The following is a 22190-nucleotide window of genomic DNA, read 5'->3' on the forward strand; positions in this document are numbered from 1 at the left end:
TAATAGGAGGGTTCTACTTACTGAATCCATTCACATCCTGAGTGCTGGAGGAAAAGCCTTCTTCATTCCGAGCAGTGCTCAGCTTGGTGGTGGTCTTGTCCGTTGTTGCCACAGGCCCCATCTCCCTCTGGGTGCTGCTCTGAGTCTCTTTCTGTTTCTTGGCTAGTTTCCTGCAAGGTAATTTTAAGAGAGGGGAAATCATGGTCAACTTGGTTCAACTAGATCAAGGCCAAAAGAAAAGCAGCCATGGTTCAACTCTTTGGGTATCTGAGCTGAGGTTCACATTTAGGGTTCATGCAAAAAATAAAAATGGCTACTTTTCTTGGGAACATTTGGGGACAGGGTAGGCAGGGGAGAAGCTCTGGGGGCTGCAGAATCTTGTGATGTCAATAATAATAGGTGGAATGTGTACTCGAGGACCAAACAAGGTATCATTTGACCATTTCACATTGTCATATGCACTCTCAAAAAGAATGGGGACTTTTTGGTATTGAGGGCTAATGGCTTTTCTGAGTGAGATTAGAAGGGAAAGAAGGCTGAATTTAGTGGTGTTGTCTAATGGCAAGGGCACCAAATTGAGAGGAAGAAGATGTACGTTTGATTCCTGGCCTTGCTTTTTACTGTTTGTGTGATCAAATGGTCATTTGATCATTTTGTGCCTCGATTTCCTCATCATTATAATAAGAAAACTGGACTGATCAGTCTCTGAGATCCTTTATAGTTCCACATTCTATAATGTTGGTCAGTCTCACTAACTATAACTCTGGCTGTGGCCACTTCCCATTCTGAGCCTCAGTTTTTCATCTGCAAAATGGGGTGAATAATATTTTTTTACTCCACTGACTCCTTGTGAGGCAGGGATTTTGTAAATCTTGAAGTATTATAGAAATGTGGGTTATCATTATTATTTAATCTGGCATATATGCCTATAGTCTATTCTCATGAATGAAACTTGCTAAGTAAATCTTAGTTTGAGAAGAATTTTTTATTAGCTTGGATCAGAGAAGAGCAAAACCTGGCTTTGATTCCTGCCTATATAGGACAAAGATTTCTCTATAGCCACAAAGTAAAGTGCTTTGGCAAGGAGGGCACTGGGGAACAGAATGTTGGGTGGGTTTGCCTGACTTGATGCTCACAAGCTTTTGCTTTGTACCCCTTTATTGCACTTTCCTGTAATATTATACATTATAGCTATCTGTGTTTGTGTCCCATGAGATTGTATGTTCCATGCAGACAAGGAGGGGGTCTTCACTAAATTTTGTCATTTTTCCAACATGTAGCAGAGACCCCTGCACACTGTAGGTACCTAATAAACACTTGTTAATGAATACTCAACATCCTTCCATGGCTCCCACCTGCCTCTGGGTTAAAATACACATTCTTCAGCCTGTCATTTAAGGTCTTTCATAATCTGACTCCAGCTTTCCTTTCCAGTTGTTTTTATACTCTGCTTCTCCACCCCATTTACTTTTCACTCCAACCATATTGCTAGCTGATCACCAAAGCCCATACGTCATCTCCTACACTTGTACATTCTCACAGACCACCTTCTCTATTGCCTTTTCATCTCCATTTTTCAGATTCCCTGTAATCTTTCCATTTCAGGCTAGGTACCACCACCTTCAGGGAGTCTTTCCTGATCCCCCCAGCACTTAATTTATCCTCCCTCCTTAAATATTCCTGGAACACTTTGTCTAATCTCTCCTTTCCCTCTTCCACTCCCCACAGTGTACTTACTCATGTACTTGCAATATTCCCTCAGGAGACTGTAAGCAATTTGAGGTGAGGGGTTGTTTCGTTTGTTTTCCATATCCCTAGAGCCCAGTCTTACACACAGCAGACATTTAATAAATGTTTGCTGAATTGAAATGAATGAATAATAAAAACTCATGTTAAATAAAATAAAATAAAACAATTTTTTAAAAATAAAAGCTCTTGAGTTACAACACATTTTCATGTACATCCTTCCATTTTGTTCTTCCAGTCCTGTAAGATACGCAGTGTAGGTATCATTCTCCTCATTTTACAGACGAGTAGGCTGAAGTTTAGAGTTTAAAGTCCCATGGAGCCAAGGGCCAAACCCAGGTGTTTTGGCAATCTTAAGTCCAGTGTCATCTGCTTTATTGCAGTCCCATTACCCACATCACACAGATGTCCCCTTCTATGATGGGCCCTGCTTTTGGGGATTACCATTTATTGATGACACATCAGTCCAGAAATGGGTCTCTCTGTCAAAGAGAGTCATTAAGGCAGGGTGAGGGAGAATGAAAGAATAATGCCTATCTCTGCTGTTGGTGGCATTTGAAACTTTCATTCCTCATTTATTGTCAGAAAGTAAAGTGTTTAAAAATGTATATGTGACCTTCTTAATCAGGAATTTGAAAAGATGTATTATGGAGCCACTGCTTCAGCCTTAGCTCTGCTCTATTATCTCAGCAAGAAATAAAAAGAAAGCCAATAAAAGAGAGTTAACCACCAAAGTGGAAAAGAATAGAAACCAGAGAGGGAAGATTTCCCAGAGGTAAAGCTGTTGACCAAATTATCCCATGGACTATGGAATTTCATAGCAAACTTGGTCTGGGACACAGTTAATTAATTGGCTTCTAGAGAAATAAGTCCATCCTTAGTCCCAGGAAAAACTATAGAATGGCCATGCTTGGCATACGTCTGAATGAAAAGGTAAAACCTCTACCAATGATCACCTAGTAGCTTCAAAGTATTTTGGTAATTCTTGAAGTATAGCTAGAATAGCTGGATTGTAAGCTCTGTGAGGGGAGAATCTGTATTTTAGTCATCCAACTCCATTCATTCAAAAAGCATTTATTAAGTATCTACTGTGTGTTGTGCAAGATGCTAGGTTCCTGAAGCTAAATCCAGAGCAGGCATTTTGATAAATGAGTGATGATGACGATGAGTGGGTGGGTAGTTGAAGATCTATCTGGTGGCATGGCTGAATTTTTCACTTTTCCTCTAGATGTTCTGGTATCAAGTAAATGTGACCAAAGAAGAAACAAAGGGGGTAGGGGGGCTAGTCAGAAAGGGCAACTTGAAATGACAGTGCTGGACTCTCTGTGCTCAAACAGGGCGTAATATTCAAAAGTTTATAAAATCCTAGCAGCCGTACAGGGGAATGCATCATCACCACTCCCATCACTGCAGTCACAGACAATGAATAAGCCTTGTGGGATCCCCACACTTGAGTTTGGAATAAGGTGACAGACAGGAATGGAAAAAGAAAGGGTGGCCAATTTTCAATTAAGCCAGCTCTGTTCATACTATCTAAGAAGAGGATGGAATGAAAAACAAAAAGGAGAGTTAATCACCAAACTGGAAAAGAATAGGTACTGGCTTGAGATAGAAAATATGGTGGTAACAAAGACATTTATGGAAACATTAAATCTTTTAACTCACAAACATCTTCCAGATCCTGTTAAAACCAAAATATCCAAGTCTCTTTGTTACAATATATTCACAATTATAAATTCTAGTGGAAGACATATGCATACAAGATGAAAACTCTTCTTTAACAAGAGAAAGATGGTAAGCAGGGGCACTAAAATCCTACCTGAGACCAATTTGTGGATTATTCTATTACTATGGAATCAATAATAATAATCAATATGGAATATTTGTACCTGCAAATATTTGCAACAAGAGCCCGAGTATTGCTTCTAGAACCTTCAGAGAAATCAATCCCATTCAGCTCAACAAGCACAAATGTGAGCCACCTACCATGCCAGCTACCATGGCAGCTGCTAGGAATATGAAGATTGTTCTTTTAAAAATGAAATGTCTCAATCTTTGAAGAGTTTACATTCTACTGGAGGAAGCGACACGTATGTCGACCTGTACATTCAAAATATATTCAAAACAAATGCAAAATTTAATTAGGGGGACTAACAATTAGGGAAACCAGGAAAATTTACAAAAATAAACTATTTGCAGGAGTTTGCATTTCAGCTGAACCTTGAATCCCTTCATTAAGTGATTCCAAGAAGAAGGATACAAGAGCGTGTTCACGGCATGGGAGATACATCTATCTATGCAAAGCCATAGAGTAGGAATAGAATGTTGTTCTGGCGGAGCCTCAGGAAGGATACAAATGTAGGTGCAGGAAAGGGAGAAAGTAATGTAAAATGAGCCTGAAAGGACTGGTTAGAACCAGATTGTGTAGGATGAAAAGTATAGATATTTTTGCCCCCATTTTATAATTAATGAAACTGAGGCTCAGAGAATCTAAGCAAAGTATATAAAGTTACATTGCTAGGAAATGCTACATCTGGGACTCAAACCCAGGTCTGTTGAAACCAGGCTTCTTCTTAGACCACACCCTCATCCCATTTCCCACTCTTCCATGCATGGTGAACTTACTCTCTTCTCTCACTGGGACTTCAAACCTTCCCCCACTTCCCCCAGTCAATTAGTTTCCTCCTGGATGCCACAGACATCCTACCTAGCCATGACTTGAGAATCAGGTAATTCAATGCTAGCCTCACCACCACTCTTAATGTTTTTGCTTCCTTGGCCTTCTGCCATGTCTGCCATACCAATCTCTGACCCTGGATCACCTCTCCCCCATCCTTCACCCCACCGTTTTTCTCTGTTGTGGTTTGAAGAGGCAGAACTGCACAGCCCTGGCCCATTATAAATTCATGCGGTCTAATTTCAACTTGGCTCTTTACACTTAGAGTGTCTCCCTGCCATGCTCCACATAGTAAATGCTCTGGATCTCTTCTCTCTTCCCTTCCTCTCTCTCAGAAGATGACCTTACCCCCTACTTTAATGAGATGTACTTCAACAGGTCAGATAAACACTTACGGGTTAAAAAGAGTTACTCAATTTCCCTAAGTACCCTGGTCATTATCCTATTCCCAAATTTAATTGAGAGTTTTTCTTATTTTGCTTTTCATCTCTTTATCTGCCATATTATTCGAAACCTAACTGTGGGCATCCCCTAAGACTTAGGTTTCAGTTTTCTTTCCTTCCTTCTTTCTTTCTTTCCTTCTTTCTTTTCTTTTCTTTCTTTCTTTCTTTCTTTCTTTCTTTCTTTCTTTCTTTCTTTCTTTCTTTCTTTCTTTCTTTCTTTCTTTCTTTCTTTCTTTCTTTCTTTCTTTCTTTCTTTCTTTCTTTCTTTCTTTCTTTCTTTCTTTCTTTCTTTCTTTCTTTCTTTCTTTCTTTCTTTCTTTCTGTCTTTCTCTCTCTCTCTCTTTCTTCCTCTCTCTCTCTCTCTCTCTCTCTCTCTCTCTCTCTCTCTCTCTCTCTCTCTCTCTCTCTCTCTCTCTCTCTCCCCTCATCGTTAAAATGAGGAAATTAGAGCAGATGACTCCTAACGTCTCTTCTACCTCTACAGCTGGTTTTTCCTCTACACACCAACAAGTATAATCATGACTGACATTTCTATTGCACTTGAATGCTTAAAAAGTGCTTCTCCCACAGCAATCCTGTGGGCTTGGTATTATTGTTCCCTATAAAATGCACTTGTAAAATCATAGGGAAACTGAGGCCTACAAGGAGCCTACTATAAAATAGTTGCCAAATGGCAGAGTTGAGATGCTGCCTTTACATTTTGTAAAATGGGGATAATAATAGTTACCTACCTCACAGGATTGCTGTAAGGATCAAATGAAGTAACATATGTAAAGTGCTTTGCAAATTTGAATATTAGATAAATGCCATATTTGTTAATAATTAATTATTATTAATAAATTCTATTATTGTTGTTATCTCAAACACTGGTTGATTTATTTGAAATCCAGTGCTCCTTCTATGGCACTACATTACCTTTCAATTAGCCCAATCTCAGACTCCACCAAGTGGAGCTGTGATTCCCACCTAAAGTAAGGCAGCCATTTTTTTTGAATCCAAAAGTCTTTGGAGGTTTGAGAACATTCTTCTTTCTATGCCTCAAACTGCACATTTGAAAAATCGTTTCCAAGCCACAGATACATCTCATCAGTGACAGGGCTCCTGCTTTCCTCACTGACCAGTCTCCCATAAATACGACAGCTGGAACATCCAGATGCAAATACCATGAAAGCACTGGTGTCAACCACTAGCCAGCCATTGGCTACTGAGAATGTGTAACCTGCATGAACTGGGATGCCTGTCAGAGGACACTGGGAAAAGCTGTCTGTCTCATGCATTATGCATCTCAAACAACCCAGAAGACTGGACAGGTACTGGCAGAAGAGTCTTGTAAGAGGAACATCTGATGAACTGATTGAAATGTCAAAATGTCATTAAGGATGAATTAATGGATGTGCAACTTTGGCTGTAAGAGGCTATGTCAGAAAGACAACAGCCAGCCAGTGGCTGCTCTTTCGACTGAAAACAGAAGCATTTACAATTGATCCTCACAGTTTCCAGGCTGCAAGGAGGTACCCAGGGCAGAGATGAATAAACAGAAATGTTCTGATGCTTAAGCTTTGAACAAGGATCACATGTGATGCATGAATGCAGAGAAGGCAACAATTCCCTTAGACCTGGTTGCTTCCTTTGTGAATGAGAGGGTAGATGATCATGAATAGAGTCCAGCAGTGCAGGGTCATTGGCCTCATTTAGGAAAGAATGTATTTTCATGTCCAATCATAAACTAGCACATGCTAAAAGAAGCTGTGTTCAGAACTATAGTCCACTGCTATAGCGTATCTGTGATCTTACTAATGTGGGTATTTCCTCCATGAATACAGCTCAGAATCTGTTCACACTTGAATATGTGACAACTCTTGCCTACGTTTTTCCATAAGGGAGTCTGCCTGATATTTGGGGTAGTGGGAGGGACGAGATTCTGCCATTCTCCTGACATCAAGTGAGATTTGCTTGTCTGATGGCATGGTATAATTGAAAAAGCAATGACCTGGGTAGGTGGAGAACAGGACTTTAATCCTGGCCCTGTTATTAACTGGCTGCATGATTGGGCATATCTGTTCCTCTCCCTGGGATCATCAGGTCATGGAGTTAGTGCTGGAAAGGACCTTAGTGGTCATGTAGGACAACATTTTGAGGCCCATGGCAGATATGTGACTTGACCAAGGTTACCCAGATAATTAATGGTAGAGCTGGAATTCTTTCTTAGGTACTTTGTTTGAAGGGCAACATTCATCCCATAGTGCCACACTACTTTTGGCCTCACTCTCTTCCTCTATACAATAAAATTTGGACCTGATGGTCTCTAAGACCCCTCTACGTGTTGAGAAGGCCAATGAGACACAGGAGATTGAGCACTGAGCTTGGAGTTGGGAAAAAAAAATGGGTTAAAATCTGGGTTCATATACTTACTAGCTATATAGACATTAGGTGACTATTGTCACAATTTCCCTAAGGCTCAGTTTCCCCATTTGAAAAATGGGGCTAAGTAATAGCACTTATCTAATAAGGGTGTTGAGAGGATAAACTGATATAATAGAAGTAAAGCACTTTGCATACCTTTATCTATATAAATGTAAGCCACTGAGCAATCTTTCCAAGTTCTGACATTCTATGTTCTAAGGTTTCTTCTAGCTCTGTTAATGCATTCTTAGGCTTTGCCTCCAATTTAGGGCTCCTCAATCCTGATATTCACAGACTTCCTTGCTGGCATAAAAGAAGTCTTATGAATCCAACAAGATTCCATTATCATTGGAAAAAAAAAAAAAGAAAAGAAAGAAGCACCCTAGAGTACTTTTGCTTATTTAAACAACTATCATGATAACTATGTTCTAAGACATTTTGCATGTATTTGTTTGTGTGGGGGGTGCATTTTAATGTGGACTCATGTAAACTGTAAGCAATGTTGTTTTTGTGACTTTCTCCTTAGTTATACTTCAGGATGATAAAATCCTGGGAGTCAGGATGTGTGTGCTTTCATCCTGCCTCTGTAGGATAACTCTTAGGATGACTTCAGGTGTGAATTTCTACCACTGGGCCTGGCTTTCCTTAACTGTAAAACCAAGAGGTGGAGCTTAGAGCTCACTTGACTTTCAAGTGTCCTTTGTAGGTCAGCTAGCCTGTTCTTCTATGTATGGTTCACTAGAATCTCTTCCAAATCAGCTTCCAAAGTGACCATCTGTTGGTTAGCAGGGATGCCAGGACAACCAAATGGCAAACATTCAAGCAGAAACAAGATACAAATTGGTAGAAATGAATGAGTGGTCAGGCAAGAATCAACCGCTTAACAAACCAGCGTGAGGAGGTGCTGCTGATGGTGAAATCATGAGGCTGGTAAGGTGGGGCTTATCATGGGATAATAGATTAAAACTGGAAGGAGCTTCAGAGGACATCTAGTTGAACCTTTTCTTTTATAGATGGCAACTGGCTGGCAGAGATGCTAAGCACTGGCCCTGAAGTCAGGAAGACCTGTGCTCAAATCCTGCCTCAGACACTAGCCATGTAGTCCTGGGCAAGGTATTTCACCTCTCTCAGCCTCAGTTTTCTCATCTGTCAAATGGTGGATATAATAGTACCAACTTCATAGGGTTGTTGTAAAGCTCAAATGAGATAACGTCTGTAAAGCACTTTGAAAACCTTAAAAGAAGTGCTATATAAATGCTAGCTAGTTGTTGCTGTGAGCAGCTGGATGGTGCAGTGGATAGAATGCTAGGCCTGGAGTCTGGAAGACATGAATTCAAATCCAGCCTCAGAAACTTACTAGCTGTATGATCCTGGGCAAGTCACTTCCCCCTATTTGCCTCAGTTTCCTCATCTGTAAAATGAGTTGGAGAATGAAATGGCAAAACCACTCCAGTATCTTTGTCATGACCCCAAACTGGGTCGTGAAGAGTCAGACGTAACTGAAACAACTGAACAACAACAAAGTTATTATTGCTTCTACTTCTGGATAAACCAAAACACATGTAATTGCCCTTACATACTTCAAAAATTAATATTTTATTGCTGTTTTCATTTTTATATCACTCTTATTTCAAAATATATCTCTCCTTTTTTCCCTACCCAAAGAGCCATCTCTGATAACAAAGCTAGAAAAAGAGAGAGAGAAAAAAAGAAAAAAAAGTACTTCCCTTAAACCAACCAACGCCATTACTAAATCTGACTGTATATGCAATGTCCCATGTCCATAGTTCCCCACCTGATGAAGGGAGAGAAGTAAATTTATTTGTTTCCTTTTTAGATCCCCCTTTCACATTAGTCTTTCAAGTACTTAGAGTTCCTCTTAAGGATTCTCTTTCCAAGTTAAACAGCCTCACTTCCTCTTTCTGATCCTCTTGTGCCATGTTATCCTGGCCTCTCACTTTGCTGGTCACAGGATAAAAGTCAACTTCTGAAAATGAATGATGCGCTCCAGAGGTGGCGTGAGCAGGGCAGAGGCCAGCAGAATGAACCAGATCTCCTCCTGTATTCTATGCCTCTCCAAGGCATCCTGGGAACCCTGTGTGTGGCCACTTTTACTACCAACTCATGTCCACTGAAAGCCTTAGGTCACAGAACTGTAGGCTTAGACTAGATGAAACTTAAAAGCTATTTAGCTCAACCTCATTTTAAAGATGAGGAAACTGATGCCTTAGAGATGTTAAATGACTTGCTTAAGGTCACATACATAGGAAGTGGCAGAGTAGGGATTTGAACCCAGATCCTTTGACTAGAAATCCAGTGTTTTTTCCTCATATGCCCTTGCCACCAGCCCTTTTTCATATGAATTGCATACCCAAGCTTTCCCCATTCTGTACTTAGAGGTCTGATACTTTGAGAGCAAACACAGAAATTTACACTTATTAAATTTTATCTTATTAGATTCAGCCCATTGTTTACTTAGGTACTTCTACGTGGTCACTTAGACATACTCCCACACCTTGCACTTGGTTCTTATCACTGCCTCCTCCCTAGCTGAGCACTGAGAGCTGTCTAGAAACTAGAATGGTGGGGGAGGTGCTCCAGGGTTACTGCGGAGAATCTGCTTGGGAATGAATAAAGGAGAGTGGGTGATATTACTCTGAAAATATATTACCTTGCTATCTAAGCTCATTTTGAAAGCTTAATAAAAATGATATTATAGAAAGGACACTGTATATGGAATCAGAGGGCTTGAGTTAATGATAATAACTAGCTCTTAAGGAGGCAGACAGGTGGAACAGTGGATAGAGAATGGGGCCTGGAGTAAGAAAAGACACGAGTTCAAATCCAGCCTCAGAGACTTACTAGCTGTGTGATCCCGGGCAAATCACTCAACCTCTGTTTACCTTAACACTAAAGAAGGAAATAGCAAACTACTCCAGATTGTTTGCCAAGAAAACTCCATGGACAGTATTGGAGTGCTATGATCCATGGGGTCACAAAGAGCCAGACACAGCTGAGCAGCAGCAGCAGCACTTATGGAGCACTTGGAGATATGATGTCATTTGATTCTCCCAACAATCCAGTGAAGCAGGTGCTATTATTAACCCCATTTTACAGATGAGGAAACTGAGTCAAAGAGGGTAAAGTGACTTGCCCAGGGTCACACAGCTAGTAAGTGTTTGAGGTCAAATTTGAACCTAGGGCTCCCAACTCCAGGCCCAGAGTGCTGTCCTCTGCAACAGAACTAGTGGCTAGTTCTGTTTCTGCTAGTTCTTCTCTGAGAATGTGGACAAATCAGTCACCCCTTGGGCTTGGGTTTCCTTCTATGTAGAATTCAGGGCTATGTGATGTCTGAGATTCTCTCTAGTTCTAAATCTCAACTGTGAAAATGTTTAAAAGAGGGAAATATGCTACATACACACATTAACGCATCAATATTATCATTAATGAGATTGACTAAATTTGTTCCTCTTATTGAAAGCCAGTGGGAATGCTTAGGAAGAAAAAAAAAACCTCACACTTTTTTTTAACCATCCCAAGAGAATATATTGCAACATACCTAACAATAGCCAGTTCCAGTTTGGGTTGCTGACGGCAGATTGTGCTTTTTCTTGGAAGGCGGTGTTTGGTTTGACTGTTAGAGCTACTGCCAGGAGCAATGATACTAGACACTTCTGACATCGGCCAAGGGAAGACTCCCCCTGTAGATGGCTGGCATGTAAAAAGGCCTGACTCTAATCTCCCTCTCCCTGGGGAATGGGGGTGGGGTACAGCAGGGCAGCTAACTTGACAGGTGTGAAGGGCACACCTTGCTTAGGGGCCCCTCACGTGCAAAGGCTCCAAAGGCTAAGGTATAAAGCAGCTACAGGAAATGGGGAGATTGTCTCATCAGCTCTTCTCTTGCTGTGGTCATTTTTCACTATAACCTCACCCTTTGCTATAGCAGAAAGGCTCAAGTGGTTTGTGTGTCTGCTCATCCTGACAATTATCTGATTCCATGAATACTCACTAAATTGTCTATCACATGCAAGACACTGGGCTGAGCCAGGTGACCCAAACACGAAACAAGAAAACAGCACCTGCTTCCAAAGGACTCCTACTTTACTGCCAGGGTGGGGAGGGAGGGATAGTGTATGTCCACAAGTAAATATAAGATATATGCAAAGTAATTTCAAGGAGGAGATGACACTCATAATTAGAGGTAGAGGAAGATAGGGGAAAGCCTCCTTTGAAGGAAACTAGGTGGCAGTTAAATGGCTCAGCGGACAGAACCTGATGTCTGGAGTCAGGAAGACCTGAGTTCAAATCCAAATCTTATTAGCTTTACCACCCTGGGCGAATCACTTAATTCTGTTTGCTTCAGTTTCCTCATCTATAAAATGAGCTGGAAAAAGAAATGGCAAGCCATTCCAGAATATTTGCCCAGAAAACCCCAAATGGGGTCCCAAAGGATCAGTCGTGACTAAAACAACAGAACAGCCAACAACAAAGTGCTTCTATGAGACAGGGGTGAGAAGAAGTGTGTACTCCAGACATAGCAGGTACTTACACAAAGGTGAGAGATGGAACTTCAGTAGAGGCAAAGGCTTGCTGGCCAATTCAAACAGAATGGAGAGTGTGTGAAAGGAAGTAATATGAGACAAGGCTGAAAAGACACAGGGAACCTGGTTGTGAGGGGCTTCAAGGGGGAGGCTGAGGGTTTTGTTTTTATTCTAGAGGCTTAAGGAACTAGCGAAGATTTTTGAGTGATGGGGGGCAGGTGTGAGCTGGTCAGATCTGCTTCTCAGAGATATCGATTTGGCAGCTGTGTGGAAGATGAAGCATTCTTTAAAGTTCTCGTGCTTTACCAAAAAAAAAAGTTTCTTAAAATCATGGAAAATCAAACAGCCCTAGCTCTTTGTGGGGAAAATTTGTACAAGTTAAACATAAAAATCATTCTACAATTTAAGTAAAATGTATCACCTTCTGAGGGGACAAATTTATTTTTATTTTTCCTAATTAAAGTGACAGAACCACAGTGACTTACAGATACGCCCTACTTGCTATTCATGAGTGATGTGTTTTTTCTCTAATTCAATAACGTAAAACAAAGAAAACATCCATTTCATTGTGCTCTCCTTCCTCAGATCTCTCCGTACCTACTGTTCTCCAGCTGGATACATTTCTATTTATTGGGCCATGACAGTGTTCATTAACTTTAAGCATTTATAATTGTGATACACAAGGATTGATGTGAAGTTTCTAAGCCTAAAACCCCAATAAAACCACACAAAGCAGGTGATCTAAGATGCCTGCTATCTGCAGACGCCACGGGAAATGAAAACGGATGCTAACGTATTCTTTGAAAATAAAACAATATAAATCAAAGGACAAAGAAACAAACCCATGGCAAAACAGATTCAGCCTTCACTCACATGCAGAGAAATAAAAATGACAACTCATACCTCTATAGAGCTTTAAAGTTTACAAAGTACTTTCCTCACAACTCTGTGGAGTTGGTCATAGAACAATTACTACTTCCATTTCTCATATTGGGAAGTTGAGGATCAGGTTTCTTCCATGGTCGCATGGCTAAGGAATGTTCAAGTCAGGATTTGAACCCCTGTCTCCAGCTTCCTGATTCTAAGTCTGGGCCATTTTCACTACATATACATAGAAAGATGCAGCCTCTGCTTTCCAAGTGCTACAGTGTCAAAACGCAGAAGACAAATCACAGGAGGCTACCAGAGTGGAAAGAAAGACATTGGGTTTAGAGCTGGAAGAGACATTAGAGGCCAGTTAGTCCACTAGGTGGCGCCATAGTGCACAGTGTGCCAAGTCTGAAGTCAGGGAAACTCATCTTCCTGAGTTCAAATCTGGACTGGGACACTTACTAGCTGTGTGACCCTGGGCAAGTCACTTAATTCTGTTTGCCTCAGTTTCCTCTTCTGTAAAATGAGCTGTAGGAGGATATACCAAACTACTCCAGTATCTTTGCCATGGAAACTTCAAATGGTGTCATGAAGAATCTGACACGACTAAAACAATTGAACCACACGAGACTGCACTTTTACAAATGAGGAAACCAAGGCCCAGAGAGGTTAAATGACTTACGTGACATTACACATCTAATATGCAGCAGAGCTACCCCTCAGACTCATTTCTCTTTCCCTAAACTATGCTATTATGAGGACATGCGTTGTGCTATTGCTCATAAGATCTGTATGCCAAACATGACACTCGAATCCTATGTACAATGTTGTGCTCACTAACACTCCAAACAGGGTTGGCAACTCCGCTTAGCCCCTAGCTCCACCCTGAATATACAAGCTCATTGTAACTCTGGGATAGCAAGGATGAGCAGAGCACATGAAGAAGAGCAGACCTGAGCAAAAAACTATGGGAAAGATATGTGTGTCATGCATGTGGTAAATGTTATAGACAGAGAGAGAGAGAGAGAGAGAGAGAGAGAGAGAGAGAGAGAGAGAGAGAGAGAGAGAGAGAGCGCACCAGCCTTCAGGGATAAGAAGGTATAGTCAGATCACCCATGTAGTATTGCATCAAATTCAGGGTGCCACATTTTAGGAAGAAAATTGAAAATCTCAAGATTAGGCAAAGGATGACCAGGTTGATAAAAGGACTTGAATTAATACTGTATGGGGATTTACTGAAGGAACTGAGGATATTTGGCATAGAGAGAAGAAAATTTGGAGGAAGATGATGTGATATAAATATATAAATATAATGTCGCATGTATATATAATGATATATAACATATAATATATATACAATATAAAACATGTGAGATATACATATATAAATATAATGCGATATGTATATAATGGATGTGATATGTGTGTATGTATGTATACAGAGAGACACACATATGTATTATATGTATGTGTGTATATATATTTGAAAGATAAGATTAGAGATGGACAACTGAGAAAGACCTTAAAAATCACCTATTCTAAAGCTCTCATTTTAAAAATAAAAAATAGAAAACCTGAAAATCAGGTGAATTGACTTGCCCAAGGTTACATATATAGTAAATGGTGAAACAGGGATTTGAACCCAGGTCTGATCATTCCAAGTCCTGTGCTTGTCTCACCAGGCTAAAATGTCTCTGTGGATACAGCATGGAAGAGATATTAGACTTATTCTGTTTGGTCGCAGAAGAGAGAATGAGAAGTAATGGGAAGAAACTTCAAAAAGTTAAATTCAGACCCGTTGTCAGGAAATAATTAGCATTATCCCAGAGTGACTTGGCATCCTCTAAGTTGCCATGTCTGATTCTTCTCCCAGTCTATCAGCAGCATGCAAATCTTAAGGATAAGGCCCTTTGTTCACCATAGAGAGGATGCTTAGGTGAGTGATGGAAGCTCACATCTCTAAAGTGCTTTACTTTTAGAAGGAGTCTCCCCATACCAACCCAATGAATAGGCAGGGCCAGGATTATAATATCCATTTTTCACAAATGAGAAGTATGAGTCTCAGAGAGATTAAGCAACTTGTACAAGGCCATGTAGCTAGTAAATGACACAACCAGAATCCAGATTAATGTCTACTGACATCAGATGAAATAATCTTCTTGTTATATGACATTGCCTTCATAAAGCATGGTCCCTGTACTCAAAAAACCTACCACTTCAGGGGAGACAAATCATGAGTAAGCATGAGGAACCTTTATCACAAGGTATGATCCTGGGTCTAGAGCTACAAAGTGCTTCAGAGGTCATACAATCCAATTTTCACATTTTATAGATGAGGAACTGAGGACCAGAGCGGCTAAGTGATTTCCCAAAAGTCATTTTAGTAGTGAGTGCCAGAGGTAGGGTTTGACGCCAGGTCCTCTGACCCCTCTGATTCCAGAGCCAGTACTATACCCACTGTACTATACTGCATACCCTAAAATGTGGCAGTCACCATGAGAGAAGTGCACAGTGTGACTGGAGTTCAAAGCAAGGAGAGATCACTTTCACGGGGTGGGGAGGTGGTAGTAGTGAAGGATAGCTTCATGGAAGTTGAGTTGAGCTTGGGAAGATAGGCACAATGATCAGATGCAGGATTTGGTAGGTGGCACAGTGGATAGAACACTGAGCTTAGAATCTGGAAGACTCATCTTCATGAGTTCAAATCTAGCCTCAGACACTTACTAGCTGTGCGACCCTGGGCAAGTCACCTAACCCTGTTTCCCTCAGTTCCATGCATGTAAAATGAGTGGAAAAAGGAAATGGCAAACCACTCTAGTATCTTTACCAAGAAAATGCCAAAATGGGATCATAAAGAGTTGGAAAGCACTGAAATGACTGAGCAACAGCCTGGAGAAGAGAAAACACCGAAGGGATGTTATAGCTATTTTTAAATATCTGAAGGGCTGACATGTGGAAGAGAGCCTTCTTCTGCTTGGCCCTAGAGGACAGAACCAGAACCAACAGGTAGAAGTTGCAAAGAGATTGATCTAAGACTGATGTAAAAAAATAACTTCCTGACAGTTAGACCTCTCCCAAAATAGAATAGGTTGCCATAAGAGGTGATGGGTTCCCCCTCCTAGGAGATCTTCAAGAAGGAGTTAGATGACTCCTTATCAGCTATATTAAAGTGGGATTTTTCTTTTTTGGTATGTTTATATCTTGAACTAACTAGCCACTGACATCCTCTCCAGCTCTTAAATGCCATGATTATATGGGTGGGGACAGAAGGCAGCAAAATAGAAGAGAAGAAAGAAGAAGAAGAAGAAGAAGAAGAAGAAGAAGAAGAAGAAGAAGAAGAAGAAGAAGAAGAAGAAGAAGAAGAAGAAGAAGAAGAAGAAGAAGAAGAAGAAGAAGGAGGAGGAGGAGGAAAAAAAAAGAAGTACACGGGATGGATAGCAAGAGGCACTTGTAGGCAAGAATGACTAGGAAAGTTCATTGTGTATCTACTGAGAATTATGGGAATGATTTGGATGGTCTTTCAGTGTCTCCTCTAGCCCCTGAATTCCCTGACACTTAGATCAGGCATCTGCTGAAAGGAAGGGAAGCACATCACTGCTCTTGTCAGGACAGTGGGCAATCCCTCCCCCCTATTGCTTTTTCGAGTGGCACTGAAGTAAAACGTCTTTGCTTCAAGCAATTACTGGAACACTTACACGACTTGAGCTAAATCAACCTATGGTTACATGGCTTCTCTTAATCTACTTTTAGAAAGTACAAACTGAAGCTTTTCGTTTTTTTTCTTTACTATAGAAAATAAAAGGGAAATGCACTGCGGAAAAAGGGCTTTCCAGTGCTGTCAGGTGGGATGCTATGTGACATGGTTCCAAGAAAAGGGGATGGGATCTAGGCCCCTAGTTCTACAGCCCTCAGTTCCAGCCCCTTTTTTACTGTTACCTCAACATCTGACCTTGGCCAAGTCATTTGATTCCTATGTTTCTTCATTTTTAAAATAGCAGGGTTGGTCTAAATCAGGGGTCTCCAACCTTTTAGGGTCTCCTGTGATATGAGACTTAATAAAGCTAAGGTAGTTTTAGGGTGCATTGACAGAGATATAGCATCCAGAACTAAGAAGGTGTACTCCGAATACATGTGTAGTAATGGGTTCTAGTTCTGGGTGCCACATTTTAGGAAGGACTTTGATAAACTGGAGATCATAGGGCGGATGACAGCCAGGATGGTTCTGTGCCTTGAGTTCAATCCTTAGGGTGACTGGTTGAAGGAACTGGGAATCTGGCCAAGAGAAGAGAGGGTTCAAGGATAGGGGGGCTGTGATTACCGAACTTGAAAGATCACAGGATCATGCATTATTGAGAAGACAGAGAAAATGACTGCTACTTTTGCAAGTGAATACCAGTATCAGCATATATGCTCATCTTCCGTAGACCCATTATCACTGTTGTTGTTGATGTGTTATTAATAGAGTTCTGGACTTGGAAGATCTAGGTCTGGATCCCATTTCAGTCATTTACTAGCTTTACGACCCTAGACAAAGCACTTCACCTCTCTCTCTCAGATTCAGTTTTCTCATCTATAAAATGGGGACAATGTTGGCCACTACCGCACATAGTTTGTATGAGGATAAAATGAGATTTTATACACTTATATGTATACATATATATACATATATATGTGTAGATCATCTATACATTATACATATATATATCTTAAGAAAAGCTAAATGAATATATGAATGTGAGCTATTATGTCTTTTCCTCTATTCTCTATCTCCACACTCTTAGAAGAAGCGTTGTCTCTCCTCCTTTGTAAGGACAGATCTTCCACTTATAACCTTGATCCCTATCCATTCCCTTTGCATCCTTACTCCATCAATCACTCTCTTTCTCCAGGTTCTCCTCCTTAATGGTAGTGCTTTCCCTCTGAGAGTATCTTTAATTTATTGTATAATTTATTGTTTGTATATAGCTGTTTGCATGTTTGCCCCATTATACTGGGAATTCCTTGAAAGCCAGGGCCATTATTGCCCTTCTTTATGCCCCACCTCCTAGTGCTTGGCACACAGTAGATGCTTAATAAATGCTTGTGTGCTTGACTTGCTACTAACTTGCTGTGTGCAGGTGCTTAATATGTGTATCTTGATGACTTCATTCTCTCCTTTCCTAATTTGCCTATAAACACTTTCAGATTTCTTCTATCCTAAAAGAGAACCTTTCTCTTAATTCTGTCACTCTCTAAAATTATTGTCCTGTCTCTTTCTCCCATGCAATCATAGAAAAATTTCTCTGATTAATAATTTAACCTTGCAGCCTCCACTTCCTCACCACCTTACCACTCAACTCTCCCTCTCTTCCTCTCTTCCATCTATTTGGTTTCCTCCTCATTGCTCTCTACTGAAATTGCTGCCTCTGAGGTCACTAATGATCTCTTACTAAGTAAAATGCTCTTTTCTCAGTGCTCATCCTTCTTGGATTTTCTATAGCATCTGACACTATTTAATGTCCCCTCTTTTCTTTCCTTTTTTTTGAGGCAATCGAGGTTAGGTGACTTGCTCAGAGTATACAGTTAGTGTTTGAGGCCAGATTTAAATTCAGGTCCTCCTGACTCGAGGACCAGTGCTCTCGCCACTGAGCCACCCAGCTGTGCCCCTCCATCCTCCCCACCCCTCCCACTGCTGGCCTTCTTCATATTCTCTCTTTCCATGACTTCTTTGACTGCTCTTTCATGGCTTCTTTGCTTCACCTCTGAAGGCTCTTTCACTTTCTCTATTCCTTGCTTTTCATTCTCCTCTATTCTCTTGATGTAAACAAATGCTTTGTAAAGCCTTGTCTTTTCATTTCTCTATAGTATCTCTTTTGGTGATCTCATCTATTCCAATACTTTCAATGACTCTTTGGCCAACAGAACCTTCTCAGACTCTCTCATATCCCATCTCTTTTATGTCTATTCCTGGCCATGAGATAGATGCATAGTTGCTTTTCTCTATACACATTAAGTCTGCTAAATCCTTCATCTGAAAAAGAATCTGGGGGCTTTAGTGGTCTACAAGTTTAATACTAGTCAATGGTGTCAGGTGGATTTCAAAAAAAAGCTGCTGTGATCTTAGGCTACAATGATAAAAAAAAAAAAATAAGAGCCCCAAATGAAGAATGTAATGATCCCACTAACCTCAGACCCCATCTAGAAGATGATGGCTAGGTTTACATGATGCATTTTTGGAAAGACATTTAATGGGTTGGAACTCATTCAGAGGAGGTTGACAAAGATAGTGAAATTCCTGGAAAGACAAGGAGACTTAGGGATGTGAGAGCTCTTTTCAAACTCTCCTGACAACTAGAGCTTTGCAACAATAAAGTAAGTTGCATCTTAAAGTAGTAAGTTCCATCTCAGGATGTCATCAAATAGAGATTAATGATTCTGGGGTTGGTACAGTTAGGATTCTTCCATTGGGTGGCTGGGTGGCTAAACCATTAACATTTCTTTTAGCTCTGCGTTTCCAGAGTTATCACTGATCACCTTTGCTGGACTCCATTTCCTAATTTCTGAATAGGCCAGAATTTCTATGCTAAATTAGCTTAATACCTGGCCCCCTTGGTGACGGAGACACCTATGAACACTGAGGAGTCAAGTCTCTTCCCTTATTTACTTGTGGAAAAGCAAAATATCCTCCACGGGGAAATATCCTTTAGGCAATGAAATAGGTTTAAATCTTGGGCCTTGGCAAAGAATCCCATGTAGATTCTGCATAAACAATTTTATCCTGTGCCTCAGGAAAAAAGCAAGGGGGAAGTACTAGTCACTGCCAACCACGGTAGTCTCCTTGGGAGAGAGCTATGCTATAATACAAGGGGCATATGTTTAGACTCAAGCTAGATAATTCAGAAAGCACTTTTCTGTCACGAAACTTCTAGTTTAGTCTTCAATTATTCATCTATTCCTGTCATAATCTGGGCAGTAAATTCCCCTTCCCACCTTGAAATATTCTTTCCTTTCCAGGACTCCATTTATCAGTGGGTTCTCTCCTTGCTGTGATCTTTTCCCTTTTCAGCATCTCTGCTATGTGACTGCTTTGGTTGGTTGGTTTGTATGAATGAAAGGATATCTTGTAGGTACAAAGTCTCAAAAATCCTCTCCAGGTTTTCCTGACTGTCTCTAAGTTCTGGCACCAATGGATGTTATAGAAATAATATGATCTTCAGGAATCCTGATATAAATGCCAAGATGAGACCCAACATCAATTAGAAGGAAAAGCACAAAAATATGTGATAGGATAAGACGTACTACTGGAACTTGACGGCTTTGTGTTTTAATGAAATATAGTTCAGGTAAATTAAAGCTAATTATCATTTGAATTTCTATCCTTAATATATTTTAATAAAGATGGAAAGAAGTTAATACTAATGCCTTTCCTCTGAGATTATCTTCAATTTATCTTCTGTGTGTATAGCGTCTATATGTGTATGTACACACAAATGTGTATATATATATACACACATACATGTATAATACATGTGTGTATGTGTGCACAGTACATAATTATTTGCATGTTGTGTCCCCCAATCAATTGTGACCTCCTTGAGGGCAGGGAATTTTTTCTTCCTTTATTCCCCCAGCACTCAGCCCAGTGCCTGGCAAATAGTAGGTGCTTAATAAATGCTTCTTGACTTGACTTCATGGACTGCAGTGTGCCTCCCCTATTTTACTGCAATGAGGTACCACCAGGTCTCCTGAATTCCCAGGAAGAACTGTGATCTGTGCCTAGCTGAATATTGTAAGCACAGACCATGAAGCCACCAGTTGGATCTGAGATGATCCTACTTCCAAAAGTTATGACAGAAGTTTCTTCTGTGGAAAAAGAACATAAAGGCAGAGGGGGCCGATTTATAGCCATCATCCTGGAAGGGGTCATAGGAAGAGGGAAAAGAGGATTCTAGAGCTAAGAAAGAAGCTAGAAATTTTCTATTAAAACCCTCTAATTTTCAAAATGAGAAAACTAAGGTCCAGAAAAGGGAGAGAGACTTGCCCAAAGGCACACAGTAAGAGGCAGTGCTGGGATTTGGCTCCTACTCTAAATTCATTCTTTTCCCACTATGCCATATTGTTTCCCTCCACCTCTTAGCTTACACAGGACCACTGCTTAAAAGAAGTTGGACTGCATATGAAAGAAACCAGCCTATTGTCAATTCACAGCATTATTAATAACATTTTAAAAGACCTACAATAATTTTCCTTTATGTTACTGACCCTCATTAACATCTACGTCTCCTGTCTCTGACACTGGTAAGTATTACAAAATCAGTAAAACCTATGTAGCTGATAAATACAGATTGGCTGAGAAATCAAATGACACAGTGTATGTAAAGCACTCTGCAAAGCTTAACACATACATATAAATGTCAGGTATTCTATCCTATTTTATTCAGACACTGGCTCCAATCTCCCAGGAGGAGCCAGATTCTAAATTCTTCCAGGGCTTAGCAAGCCTAGGTATTTGATGGCTATTGTTCTTTCCACAGCCCCTGTGGGAAGCAGGGTAGTAAAATGAAAAGAACCATGGGTTACATCTCTGTCACTAACTTGCTAGGTGAGCTTGGGCAAATTTCTTCCCTACTCTGAATTTCAGTTTCCTCATCCATGAAATAAGGGAGATGAACTGTCCAATTGCTTCCTTCCATAATCAGCTTGAAGCTCATCTTCTTCAAGAGGCCTTTCCCAGTTCTTTCAACTGCTAGTGCCTTCCCTCTGAGAGTACTTTCCATCTACTCTGCGTGTATACTGTACTGTCGACTTGTTTATGTGTTGTCTCACCCGTTAGAATAAAAGCTCCTTGAGGGCAGGAACCATATTTTTAATTTACTTTTTTTGTATCACCAGTGCTGAGCACAGTGCCTGGCACACAGGATGTACTTAATAAATGTTTATTGACTGACATATAGTAAGCTCTTTAAAAAATGCCTATCGATTGACTCACTAAGGGCCTTTACCTATTGCTCTGTTAGTCAAGGATCCTATGGTTGCATAATACGTGGTTGTTGATGATAGCCATTTTCATGTCCAGGGGTGGATGGGCAGCATAAGGAGAGGAAACATTTTCTGACTCTGGGATATGGCCGTGGAAAATAACACATACTGCTGCGGAGGAGAGGCAGCATCATACATCACGGAGAAAGAGCTCTCTAAAGGGAGCTAACTCTAAGATGGCAGAAACAAAAGCAGGAATAAACGATGAAAGTGTATTTCAAAAGTAAAAGAAAAACAACAAACAAGACAAACGATGAAAGCTGCTGGCAGCCTAAGAAAACACAGGTTCACATGGAAAATAATCCTCTTTGGGAGGGGATGGGAGCTCCTGCCACACCACACAAGGCATGCTGAAAAAAAGCCGGCCCCAGCTAGGTACTTACAAGTAATAGGAGTAGGAATATGCATTTCTTCTATATATTGATGGGCAGTCAGATGAAGAAAATGTCCAAAAGGGGGGGAGAAAGAAAACAAACAAACAATAATTAGACT

The 22190-nt window shown here is 40.5% G+C and overlaps 1 protein-coding gene across 9 annotated transcripts in view; it reads right to left on the reverse strand.

Annotated features, from left to right (window-relative positions):
- PTPRT (protein tyrosine phosphatase receptor type T) overlaps positions 1–22190 on the reverse strand; it is a 1323147-nt gene that overhangs the window by 151912 nt on the left and 1149045 nt on the right. For 5 of the 9 annotated variants that reach the window (XM_020998698.2, XM_020998697.2, XM_078150236.1 and 2 more), the window contains 2 exons: positions 22082–22111; positions 22–170 (listed from right to left, as the gene is read on the reverse strand). In XM_020998698.2, coding sequence (XP_020854357.1) covers positions 22–170; positions 22082–22111 — 179 coding nt within the window. The remainder of the gene's footprint in view (positions 1–21; positions 171–22081; positions 22112–22190) is intronic. The other 4 variants (XM_020998700.2, XM_020998699.2, XM_078150238.1 and 1 more) reach the window with 1 other exon arrangement.

Source organism: Phascolarctos cinereus, unplaced genomic scaffold, assembly GCF_003287225.1.
Source record: "Phascolarctos cinereus isolate Bilbo 61053 unplaced genomic scaffold, phaCin_HiC Scaffold_2;HRSCAF=192, whole genome shotgun sequence".
Lineage (NCBI taxonomy): Eukaryota > Metazoa > Chordata > Mammalia > Diprotodontia > Phascolarctidae > Phascolarctos > Phascolarctos cinereus.